This window comes from Palaemon carinicauda, chromosome 36 (genome assembly GCF_036898095.1).
Source record: "Palaemon carinicauda isolate YSFRI2023 chromosome 36, ASM3689809v2, whole genome shotgun sequence".
NCBI lineage: Eukaryota > Metazoa > Arthropoda > Malacostraca > Decapoda > Palaemonidae > Palaemon > Palaemon carinicauda.
Genome location: NC_090760.1, coordinates 6,590,162 through 6,602,661, shown reverse-complemented (window position 1 = coordinate 6,602,661; position 12,500 = coordinate 6,590,162). Strand labels below are relative to the sequence as shown.

Below are 12,500 nucleotides of genomic sequence, written 5' to 3'. Positions count from 1 at the left end.
AGTCGGGCACTAGAAGTTGATGTAATTTTGCTCGGGTTTTGCTCTTCAAGGGTGTTGGAGTACTGAAACTATGCAAGGATATATTTTAGTTCATACTAAATTGGCACTTTGAAGTTTTGCAAGAAAAATATATTCATTTGGTGATTAACCAAGTATAATTTTTCACAGGTAAAATTCCTTGAACTTATGATCCATCTCTTGATACTACATGACCAATTTAAATTTTTTCAAACATAACTCCTATACGAAATTTTCCCCCATCCCAAAAAACATATTCTAGAAAGTGTTTGCCATGAACATAAATCCAAATAAAATTAAAGAATAGCTTCAAAGATACTTTTAAAAGTCAATTTATTACTACTTACTGCATGAGCCCTGAACCATCTGTGTACGAGGCTGAGATAGTCAAGTCTTCAGTTGAACCCCGAAGAAGAAGAATGATCTGGGTTCCTTCGAAAATTAGTTTTTCAAGGGATTCTAAGAAGTTCTTCGTGGTATTCTGCTTTTCAATTAACAGAAGCCACTTAACGAAGTGGCTTTGAAGTCGTTTTGTATGGATCTTAAATAACAAAAATAATATGACACTGAGGAAAAAATTCACGCGTCAGCAAAAAACCTGATGATGATTGAAGACTATTGTATTCTCACACATATCTAATCATATAAAAATACTTAATACTTCTATGGAATAATACAAATTACTTAATATTTTCATGGAGTAATACGAAGGGCCTTTGATATAGTTGGAAAGTTCTGTACAGAATGACACATGACTGGATTTTGGAATGAATGAAGTTTACAAAGGCATTGTAAAGAGAAACTGTTAGGACTTATAAGAAAATTTTTAATTATTTTCAAGATGAGAAAGTTAAGAACTGATAAATGCCAGTATTAGTATGTTAAAAGAATGAATGAAACATAGAATATTGTGCAATAAATGTTAATATGAATGAAGGAAAATGGAATTGGGAGTAAAAATGGCAAGATGAAAGAAAGTACTGAGTAGGAGAGATAGAAAATGTGGCAAGTTCTCTGAAAGAAAAAGATAGGAAAGAGATTTAGGTTAGTCTATAAAATCCAAAATGGTAAGGTATGCAGGGTTTGTTGAACCAACTCTACTTTATGGAAGTGACATTTCTATATGAAATTTCTATTGCTATGTGTTACGTATTTATGTATTATGTAATGTAACACAATAGCCGTAGCGCTACACGGATTGAAAGTAATATTGCATCATAATACATTGACTGAACATGCTTTAACTTTGATTATAAGCGTAAGCAGCTCTTCTAGGAGAAGGACACTCCAAAATCAAACCCTTGTTCTCTAGTCTTGGGTAGTGCCATAATCTCTGTACCATGGCCTTCCACTGTCTTGGGTTAGAGTTCTCTTGCTTGAGGGTACACTCGGGCACACGTCTATCTAGTTTCTCTTCCTCTTGTTTTGTTAATTTTTTTTATAGTTTTTATAGGAAATAATCATTTAACGTTGTTACTATACTTAAAATATTTTATTTTTCTTTATTTCCTTTCCTCACAGGGCTGTTTTCCCTGTTGGGGCCCCTGGGCTTATAGCATCGTACTTTTCCAACTAGGGTTGTAGCTTAGCATTTAATAATAATAATAATAATAATAATAATATGTTATAAAGCATTGAATCCCATATAAAATGCCTCAAAGAGAGTGTATAATCCTTCTTATTTTGTATTGCATATGAGATTAGAATCTTTTAAAATGATGTTCATTTGCTTAATTTGTATCGTTTATTTGTTTACATGACGCTAAGCAAAGTCAGAGAGTAGATGTGTTTCAAGTGGTGCTTAGGTGAGAAGCACATTATGTAGCTTAATACAACATAGAATATTTTATATATTATTTCCATCCAGATTTAATCCGATTCGGATGGCATATCTGTTTTGACATTGTTACTGTTTTAGGATGACTTATTGTTAACTTGTTCTCATGATTTATTTATTTCCTTATTTCCTTTCCTCGCTGGGCTATTTTTCCCTATTGGAGCCCCTGGACTTATAGCATCCTGCTTTTCAAACTAGGGTTGTAGCTTGGTTAGTAGTAATAATAATAATAATAATAATAATAATAATAATAATAATAATGTAATGAGATTACTAATTCACAATATATTATTATATTGTAGGTAAGAAGTAGAGCTGACTAGCTATGGAATACTATTATTATTATTATTATTATTACTATTACTTGCTAAGCTACAACCCAAGCTGGAAAAGCAGGATGCTATAAGCCCAAGGGCTCCAACAGGGAAAACAGCCCAGTGAGGAGAGGAAATAAGGAAAAACTATATGAGAAGTTTAAGAACAATAATATAATTAAAATATATCTTTCATATATAAACTATAAAAACTTGAAAATAACAAGAGAATAAAAACTTCAAAATAACAAGAGCAAGAGAAACCAGATAGAATAGAGGGCCTGAGTGTACCCTGAAGCAAGAAGAAACTTAATACTATGGAGATGGTATATTATTATTATTATTATTATTATTATTATTATTATTATTATTATTACTATCCAAGCTACAACCCTAATTGGAAAAGCAAGATGCTATAAGCCCAGGGGCTCCAATAGGGAAAAATAGCCCAGTGAGGAAAGGAAATAAGGAAATAAATAACTGAAGAGAACAAATTAACAATAAATCATTCTAAAAAAAGTAATGTCAAAAGAGATATGTCATATATAAACTATTAACAACATCAAAAACAAATATGTTATATATATGGAGTGTAAGAAGTGTAATGATTCGAAATGTAAGGATGCATATTATGTATAGGTATGTATCTTACCATATTGAAAATATCCTCAACAATGACGGGAGGGCATAGAATCAGCAGGAGGGTCATCCTCATGGAAGGATTCAATAGGATCTCCGCCAATTTGAAAGACGCGTCAGTGCAGTCCAAAACCATGGAGCTAATCCCATCCTCTGATAACTGTTTTGTCAGTTCATTTACCATTCCTTTAGTCAACAGAAGATTCGATCATTAGGATTATTACGAAGAAGGAGATATGTTAAAACATTTATAACAGGTTTATAAAGGTTCAAGTTGTAATGTAAATCAGCATCTAAGCATTAAGCAGCCTAACCTGACAAGTATCCTTTTTACCCCCAAATGGACGTACCGGTACGTTCTTGCAAAACACTGTTATTTACATGTTTTTGATAACTTTATGAGAAACTTCAGGCATTTTCCAAAAGAATGAGACCAACCTGACCTCTCTATGACAAAAATTAAGGCTGTTAGAGCAATTTAAAATATATATATATATATATATATATATATATATATATATATATATATATATATATATATATATATATATATACATATATATATATATATATATATATATATATATATAGCAAAATGTGCTCGAAATTTAACCTTACCTTGTGGGTAAAAGGGGTATTGAGGCATCGTTAGGACACTTATAAAGTGAAAGATGCTATGCCAATTTGATTGGTTTGATAATTTTTCTGAAGGTCAATATCAAACATCTTGCATGAATTTTCAATTAAACATTTTTCAATTCATGCGTCCACTTCCTAGTCTATATTCTCGTTATTTTCTAACTAAAGTATCGTTCTTTCTGTCAGCTATCTTATTGTCAGTCAAAATCCTACCATGTGTACTTATTATATATTCAGCAGGTTTATGCCCCTATAACACTAACTGTTGTGATTTTCATTACTTCGTTTATACAAGGAATAAGTGTTCCCCCAACCCTTCTGATGGAACCTTTCTCTCATCCAGACATACCTTACAAACCATGGTCAACCTCTTAGTCATACTATCATCATCATACAGCAGCGTTTCTCACACCCTATATATATATATATATATATATATATATATATATATATATATATATATATATATATATATACATATATATATATACATATATATATATAAATATATATATATATATAAATATATATATATATATATATATATATATATATATATATATATATACATACATCTATATATATATATATATATATATATATATATATATATATATATATATATATGTGTGTGTGTGTGTGTGTGTGTTTATATACATATATGCGTGTGTATACATATAAAATAGGTCATGAAATACAAGAATTACATTACCTCAGGTGTCTCCTCACCTTTGGAATTTTGGTCCTGTAGAATTTGGAGATCGAGACGTTCCTCACCCAAAACTTCTATAAAAGATGTTAATTCATTTTCCAGCCTCTTGCTGAAAGGAAATGATTTAATTTTATCATTATCATTCTAAAACCTCATTAATATAATTATCTGGTTTATCTAAGCCATGAACTCAGGATTCAGATAATTTGCAGTTACATTAAAATGCTTTTCACTCAGGATTACTAAACGCAAAGGGAATTATGTTTGATATAATTACATTTACATTGATGGGCATTTCGAACCTATACTTTCATGGGATGATATTCTTCCCTATTGGAGCCCTTGGGCTTATAGCATCTAGCTTTTCCAAGTAGGGTTGTAGCTTGGCTAGTAATAATAATAAAATTAATAATAATAATAATAATAATAATAATAATAATAATAATAATAATAATATATGGCTGACTTATTGATATTATCCTTGAGGACATTATTATTATTATTATTATTATTATTATTATTATTATTATTATTATTATTATTATTATTATTATTATTATCATCATCATTATTATTACTTGCTAAGCTACAATCCTAGTTGAAAAAGCAAGATGCTATAAGCCAAGGGTCCCCAACAGGGAAAATAGCCCAGTGAGGAAAGGATACAAGGAAAAATAAAATATTTTAAGAACAAACAGTAACAACATTAACATAAATAAACAAAAACTACTGTTCCCATTTTGACCAAACTTGGACGTCATATTGGGTATGATCTAAAGATGAATTTGTAACATTTTGGATAAAGTTCATCAAAGTTCAAGTACGCAGCATCACTTAGAAAATAATGGTAATGTTAATGTTTTTTTGTTAACAACATAAGCAAAAACTACTGAATCAATTACCATGGAACTTGGTGAATACATAAGGTACGACCCAAGGACCAATTCATTAGATTTTAAGAAGATATTTCTAAGTGAATGGATTATTTGTTGGTCAATATTCGAGGAGGAAATTTCAATGATTTAAAATAAAAAAATAATAATATAACTATCATGATAAAGAAAATCATAAACGGAAAAACCTAAAAATAGGTCGTTATTTGATCTTAGCATAAGTACAGAGAAGGATGCATTTTATAAATAATTTACGACATATATTATCATAACAATTATTAGGTAATCTTTAACTTTAGTTGGAAAAGCAGGATGCTAAAAACCCAAGGGCTCCAACAGGGAAAATAGCCCAGTGAGGAAAGGAAACAAGGAAAAATAGAATATTTTAAGAACAGTAACATTAAAATAAATATAAATTACAAAAACTTTAACAAGACAAAATGAAGAAAAATAAGATAGAATAAGTGTCTGCGAGTACCCTCAAGCAAGAAAACTCTAACCCAAGACAGTGGAAGACAATGGTACAGAGGCTATGGCACTACCCAAGACTAGAGCACGATGGTTTGATTTTCGAGTGTCCTTCTCCTAGAAGAGCTGCTTACCATAGCTAAAGAGTCCCTTCTACCCTTACCTAGAGAAAAGTGGCCACTGAACAATTACATTGCACTAGTTAACCCCTTGGTTCAAGAAGAATTGTTTGGTAATGTCAGTGTTGTCAGGTGTACGAGGACAGAGGAGAATATGTAGAGAATATGCCACACTATTCGGTGTGTGTGTAGGCAAAAGGAAAGAGAACCGTAACCAGAGAGAAGGATACAATGTAGTACTGCCTGGTCAGTCAAAAGACCCCATAACTCTTTAGCGGTAGTGTCTCAACAGGTGGCTGGTGCCCGGCCAACCTACTACCTATAAGACCAATTTAATCTAGATCCAGAGCACACTGCCTAGAAATTAGTTTGTTTACCTTCTACTGAAAGCTAGAAGATGCTCGTCTGGAAATAGGATGTCGTAGCTTCCAGCTGACTGGAACGACAACGCTATCACGATGATTGCTGGAAAGGGGGAAAAAATACGTCACGTTTCCAATATTAATAGTATTCAATGGAGGAGTATCAAAGCAAAACAGATGATTATCTTAATGCATTTTGTACTATGTGTATACTTATCGAAGATTTTAAAATTAAAAGAAGTGCCAACTATTATATTAATTTCAGTAAAAAAACAATAATAACATTAGCACTGATGTTATTCATACACCACCAAGAACTACACACAAAGCAGAATGAAGCATCCGAAAAACCTAGAATATATGAACACTGGTTTATTTCTCATCATCATCCCTTAAAAAAATAAAAATAAAAATTTGTTCAACGACTTATATAATTTCTGTAATGAAATTCTCAACCTCATAGAATACCGTACACTTCAGTGTATTTCATAAAAATATATATTACAAAACATTTAGGCTTATCACTTTCTCTCTATAAATACAGCTGAATGTTAATGACTTACTTAATGCAGCGCTGACCACACGAGTCATAATATCCTTTGGATTTGTTCCTGGAATGGAAAAAAAAAATGAGGAGACTGTCAGCTATATCTAAGAGTTAAGTACAAAGGATGATTTTTTATTTAATTGTAATACTGTATATTCTAGTCTCCTCTTCTCTGGAGAAAAAGCACTTATGTAGATATATGTATATACATTATACACATATATACTTTATGTATCATCATCTCCTCCTCCGCCTATTGACGCATAGAGCCTCGGTTAGATTTCACCAGTCGTCTCTACCTACACACACATCATATATATGTATGTATGTATATATATATATATATATATATATATATATATATATATATATATATATATATATATATATATATATATATGTGTGTGTGTGTGTGTGTGTGTGTGTGTGTGTGTGTGTGTGTATGTGTGTTTAAACAGACTTCTTACTAAAGTTGTCAATTGTCTATCCTAACTATTCAACAGCATGCTTCAAAGGGGTAATCATATGTTATATATTCGTTTCAGATAACACCATATCATAACTCTTTCTTCTATGTGTTACTCTTAAGAAAATATATAATGGTAATCATAGCATTACTTCCTTATCATTTCCATTCTTATTGATTTCCTTACAAGAATTTAAGAACAAGCCTGAAATGAGATGATTGCCCAAATACTCGGACAGATAATTATAGATGACATATAGGTAGATATACAGGTATATAAATATAGATATATAAAAAGAGTTGTGATAGACAAGAGGAAACGTGAGAATCGGAATCTCACGAATACATTAGTTTTCATTAGTACCAAAGTCATAGGGTCTTTTAGAAACTACAGTAAGTGAAGGACTCTTTAGGATATACAGTAGAAATGGAGTGTGTTCAGGGTCCTTACAGGTCTACTTAATGAGTAGCCAGTACCCATTGCCTGGTTCTCCCTAGCTCTGATTTGTTCAGAGGGGCTTAGGCCTGATCATACATACTGTATATGTGTATATGTTTGGTCTCAAAAGACACCTTGCAACATGTGGCAGGTCAGTGATCTGTCTCTTGCCTGTGCCACTCACGAGAAACCAGTACCCATTGCCTAGTTCTCCCTAACCCTAATTTGTTCAGAGGGGCTTAGGCCTGTTCATATATACTGTATATGTTTGGTCCCAAAAGACACCTTCCAACATGTGGCAGGTCAGTGATCTGTCTCTTGCCTTTGCCATTCATGTGGGATAATTGAATATTACTTCAATTAGCAAGGTGCAATAGCTTAACACAGTTGTATCAAAGCACAGGCAAACATCTCACACCAAGATTCCTTAAAAGCCCAACTGTAACCCTTTATTAAGTTATCATGCTAAGACAAAAGTTTTAAGTAGATCTCTGTGTTTTAAATCGAGAGGAAAACTTGAAGATACCTTTTAGAGTTGTACCTCTGATCACATTTTGAATTTTAGATTGGTAATAAATCAATGAATATCAGGTGATATATTTATTTCAAAGGCTCCACAATAAGAAATGATTATAAGGAATCCCTTCCAGATAGGATATGACCGCTTCACGAAGGCGCTGTCTAAAGATAGCGTTCAAGTGATGCTGATAACGCGAGTGGTAAATGGCAATCTGATCCTTAACAAGATCTAAATTGTCCTTTTTAGCATCTTCAATTGGTCGATCCTGTTTCATTGGTAGATAAGGAAAAAGACGCCTTCGCTTGTCACTGATACTTCTCTCCACCTTCCACCGAAGGAGCCATCTGTACACAGTCGTGGTGCTGTATCCGCACTTGGCAGAGATGTCCCTCACGGATACGCCATTCTTTCTCAAGTGAATCATGAGTCTTCGCGCTTCCAGTTTCACGTATTCGCGACTACGCTGCCTAACCATGGTTTCGACCTGGATGGGAATGAAGGCAAGTGAATCATGAGTCTTCGCGCTTCCAGTTTCGCGTTTTTGCGACTACGCTGCCTAACCATGTTTTCGATCTGGAGGGGAATGAAGGTTTTTTTTCTCAAAATTCTTAATGTTCTTTGGAAGCGACAACGTTATTACAATACTGAATAAAGATGTCTCAAATTTTATATCTTCATCTGAAAGCTTATACGAAGGAGAAAACGTCTTAATGGAAGTTTCATGTTTTTTACTGTAAAAATATGATTCTCTTTACTATCTGTTCAAATTGGTTGGAATAAGAGGACCTACTTATCTGGAGATTTATATATAATTTTTCTAATGATTGTATGCTTGCACTTTCTTATCTTATTTATTGAGTTTATATTTATGGTTATAATATAATCATAAATTTGTTCATTATCTTACTACAGAATAGGTAATAGAGCTAGAGTCTAACCCTTATGAATTACTCCTGAGGGATGGTATAACCTTACCAGCTCTTGATGCAAGATTATCAGAATTTTTAAGATATCCTCTTTACAACAAAAGATATGTGAATGTTAATGTTCTTGAGTTTAGGCAGAACCGTAAATAAGGCTTGGGGAGTTGAAGCAAAGCCAAGGTATAATGACTGAAAATGAAATGTTTCTTCTTCACTTGTAGAAAAAAAATGGATTATTAAGAAAGTATTTTAAGATTTTTGTTGATCAATCCATTCTGGAGTGTTATAATTCTTTCATTCTGCCTTGTTTCGAGCATTGTTCTCCTATCTGGTCTTCAGCTGCTGACTCTCATCTTAATTTGTTGGAAAAAAATCTTGCAGTCTATTAAATTTCTTATTTTTGATATAGATATTAATTTCTGGCGCCGTCGTTCACTTAGTTCTTTGTGTGTTACAAAAGATTTTTCATAATTCAGACCATCCATTGCCTTCAGATCTTCCCAGACTGTACAATCCTGTATGCAGTACTAGGTATGCATTTAATTCTAAGTCACGCCTTCTTTACCATAAGGCTCAATACAACACAGTATTCTAGAAGTTTTATCCCAGCTGTAACCAGATTGTGGAATGATCTTACTACTCAGGCAATTGAATCAGAGGAACTTCAGAAATTCAAACTTGCAGCAAACGTTTTCATATTGAACAGGCTGACATAACTCTCGTTTCATAGTCTGTTGATTTATGACGGATCTATTTCAGTTGTTACCGAACTTATGATGTTTTATATTCCTTATTCGTTGATTTCCATATGGTTTATTTGATTCCTTATTTAATTTTCTCATTGGGGGACTTTTCCTTGCTTGAGCCCTTGGGCTGTTAAACATCCTTCTTTTCCAACTAGTTTTGTAGCTTGGCTTGTAATAATAAATAAATAAATAAAAAGATGTATATATATATATATATATATATATATATATATATATATATATATATATATATATATATATAGAGAGAGAGAGAGAGAGAGAGAGAGAGAGAGAGAGAGAGAGAGAGAGAGAGAGAGAGAGAGAGAGAGAGAGAGAGAGGAAAGGTCCCCCTTTTTTGTTTCATTTGTTTGATGTCGGCTACCCACCAAAATTGGGGAAAGTGCCTTGGTATATGTATGTATGTATGTATATTATATATATATATATATATATATATATATATATATATATATATATATATATATATATATATATATAGTTTGTGTGTGTAAGTATATATATACCTATGTTCTCAATAAAAAATATTATTTCTTCTAAAACTTATTTACGAGCAACTTAACGAATAATTTTAACTTACTCACTTGTTCAGATCCCACAAGTTATCGAGCTGAAACGAGACAGCTAATGTTGTTGACACAACAGGAGGAAGTCGGGGAATGAAAGGAGACTCGCCTCTGCTTTTCCCTAAATACGAAAGAGACCAGACAGAACGAACCAATTAAAAACCTCTGTTTTCCTCATCGATCGACGTTCAGTAGATGAAGTTGCATAAGGGATCAGAGGGAGGAATTGAGGGAGGGAGGGAGGGAGGGAGGGAGAGGGAGGGGGTCAGACCAAATCGACCCAAATTATTTCGGTGGTTTTCGAAGGAACAAGGATGATATTTGAAGAAGACAACAATTATTACTATTATTGTTATTATTATTACTTGCTAAGCTACACCCCTAATTGGAAAAGCAGGATGCTATAAGCCCATGGGCTCCAACAGGGAAAATAGCTCAGTGAGGAAAGGAAACAAAGAAAAATAAAATATTTTAAGAAGAGCAACGAGATTAAAATAAATATCTCCTATATAAACTATAAAAGCCTTAACAAAATAAGAGGAAGAGAAATAAGATAGAATAGTGTGCCCGAGTGTACCCTCAAGCAACTGAATACAAAGTCTTTATTCCTATCAATAAATATCTTTCTTCGACAAATAGAGCCGTTTCTAGTACACTGCAGGACAAAGGCCTCAGATATGTCCTTAGTCATGTTTAGGGTTTGGTCATTTTTATCAATCACTATGCTGGATACTGCGGATTGGTGACGGTGGGAGACTTTAGTCTGGTCGCTCATAGCAAGCAAAACTATAATGGGTGGGCCTCACTAGTACAGCTTTGCTGATCATGGCGATACATAAACACTATTATCAGGAAACAATAAATGAATGAAGATGTAGTATATATATAACTAAATGAAATAAGTCGTCGACATTTTGTCCTACTCTAACAAATGTCTACATTTTGTCCGTCGACATTTTATCCATCGACATTATGTCCGTCGACATTATGTACGTCGACATTATGTCCGTCGGCATTTTGTCTGCACACCATATATATATATATATATATATATATATATATATATATATATATATATATATATACACACATAATTTGTGTGTATTTGCCACCCTTTCTAGAGGTAAATGCTAAGCAAAGTTTCATTGTTATAGGTTGTCTCGAAAAAAAAAAAAAAAAAAAAAAGAGACTGCATAGGCACTATTCTGCGTGGTGTCACTGTATTGAGGGCTTATCGGCAATATACTTTAAATCTAAAGGTTTTGGAAATAGGAACATATAAAAGAGGAGATATTTTTTTCTATCATTTATTTGCAAAAGAGAAATATAAGATTGCAAGTAGGTCGATGGCAGCGGTTCCTCAATATTCAAGTTAATGTGTCTTTAACTATATCCATCACCTCCTACGCCTATTGATGCATAGGGCCTCGGTTACATTTCGCCAGTCGTCTCTATCTTGAACTTTTAAATTAATAATTCTCCATTAATCATCTCCCACCTCACGCTTCATAGTGCTCAGCCATGTAGGCCTGGGTCTTCCAACTCTTCTAGTGCCTTATGAAGACCAGTTGAAAGTTTGATGAACTAATCTCTCTTGGGGAGTACTTAAATTTTTCAAATAAGTTACAAATACCCCTTTAAATCGAATTCGCTCTGCCTTGGAATCTCAAAAGCTTAGGAATAATTCTTGAACCTATGACCGATAGAAATAAGGATAATCATTTGACTGTTTAGACCAGCCTAACCTTTATTCCCATTTCTATAAATCATATGGTATTTGTAACTTACTTGAAAAACGTTCCTAATATCTTGATATACATTTCGATTAACCTTTCTTGACGTCCAACAACCTATAACTTTGTTAACCATTCCATCAAATCAAAAATATAAAAAATTAAACCTTTCTTGTGATTGATTGACAATGATTTAAACGATTTTGATATCGTTCTAGAAGAAAACCTTCCTTTGACACAAACTTCTGTATGGAGCAAAACTTTATTTATTTCTCATAAATCCTGGAGACATTATAATCACGTATGATTCTATTTTCCTCTATCCAGACTATCATCTTTAATGTCCAGCACCAAATTCCTTAAAAAACATCACTAGCAATATTCGTAGTAATGAAAATAAAAGTTGACAAATAATTGTCACATATCTTTAATAGCTTAATGCAACATCCACATTTCACCTATGTGAATGAACATTGGCTCTTTTTGTAATAGATATACTCTGTCTCTTCTGATTTATTTGCAGAGATCATCTCTCTCTCTC

The 12,500-nt window shown here is 32.8% G+C and overlaps 1 protein-coding gene across 1 annotated transcript in view; it reads right to left on the bottom strand.

Moving 5' to 3' along the window:
- LOC137628313 (uncharacterized) overlaps positions 1 to 12,500 on the bottom strand; it is a 41,054-nt gene that overhangs the window by 11,210 nt on the left and 17,344 nt on the right. The window contains exons 10-16 of the mRNA XM_068359475.1: positions 8,124 to 8,457; positions 6,565 to 6,612; positions 6,017 to 6,104; positions 4,177 to 4,268; positions 2,822 to 2,994; positions 366 to 559; positions 1 to 68 (exon numbers count right to left, since the gene is read on the bottom strand). The exon at positions 1 to 68 is cut by the window's left edge and continues 166 nt beyond it. Of these exons, the coding sequence (XP_068215576.1) occupies positions 1 to 68; positions 366 to 559; positions 2,822 to 2,994; positions 4,177 to 4,268; positions 6,017 to 6,104; positions 6,565 to 6,612; positions 8,124 to 8,457 (997 nt within the window). The remainder of the gene's footprint in view (positions 69 to 365; positions 560 to 2,821; positions 2,995 to 4,176; positions 4,269 to 6,016; positions 6,105 to 6,564; positions 6,613 to 8,123; positions 8,458 to 12,500) is intronic.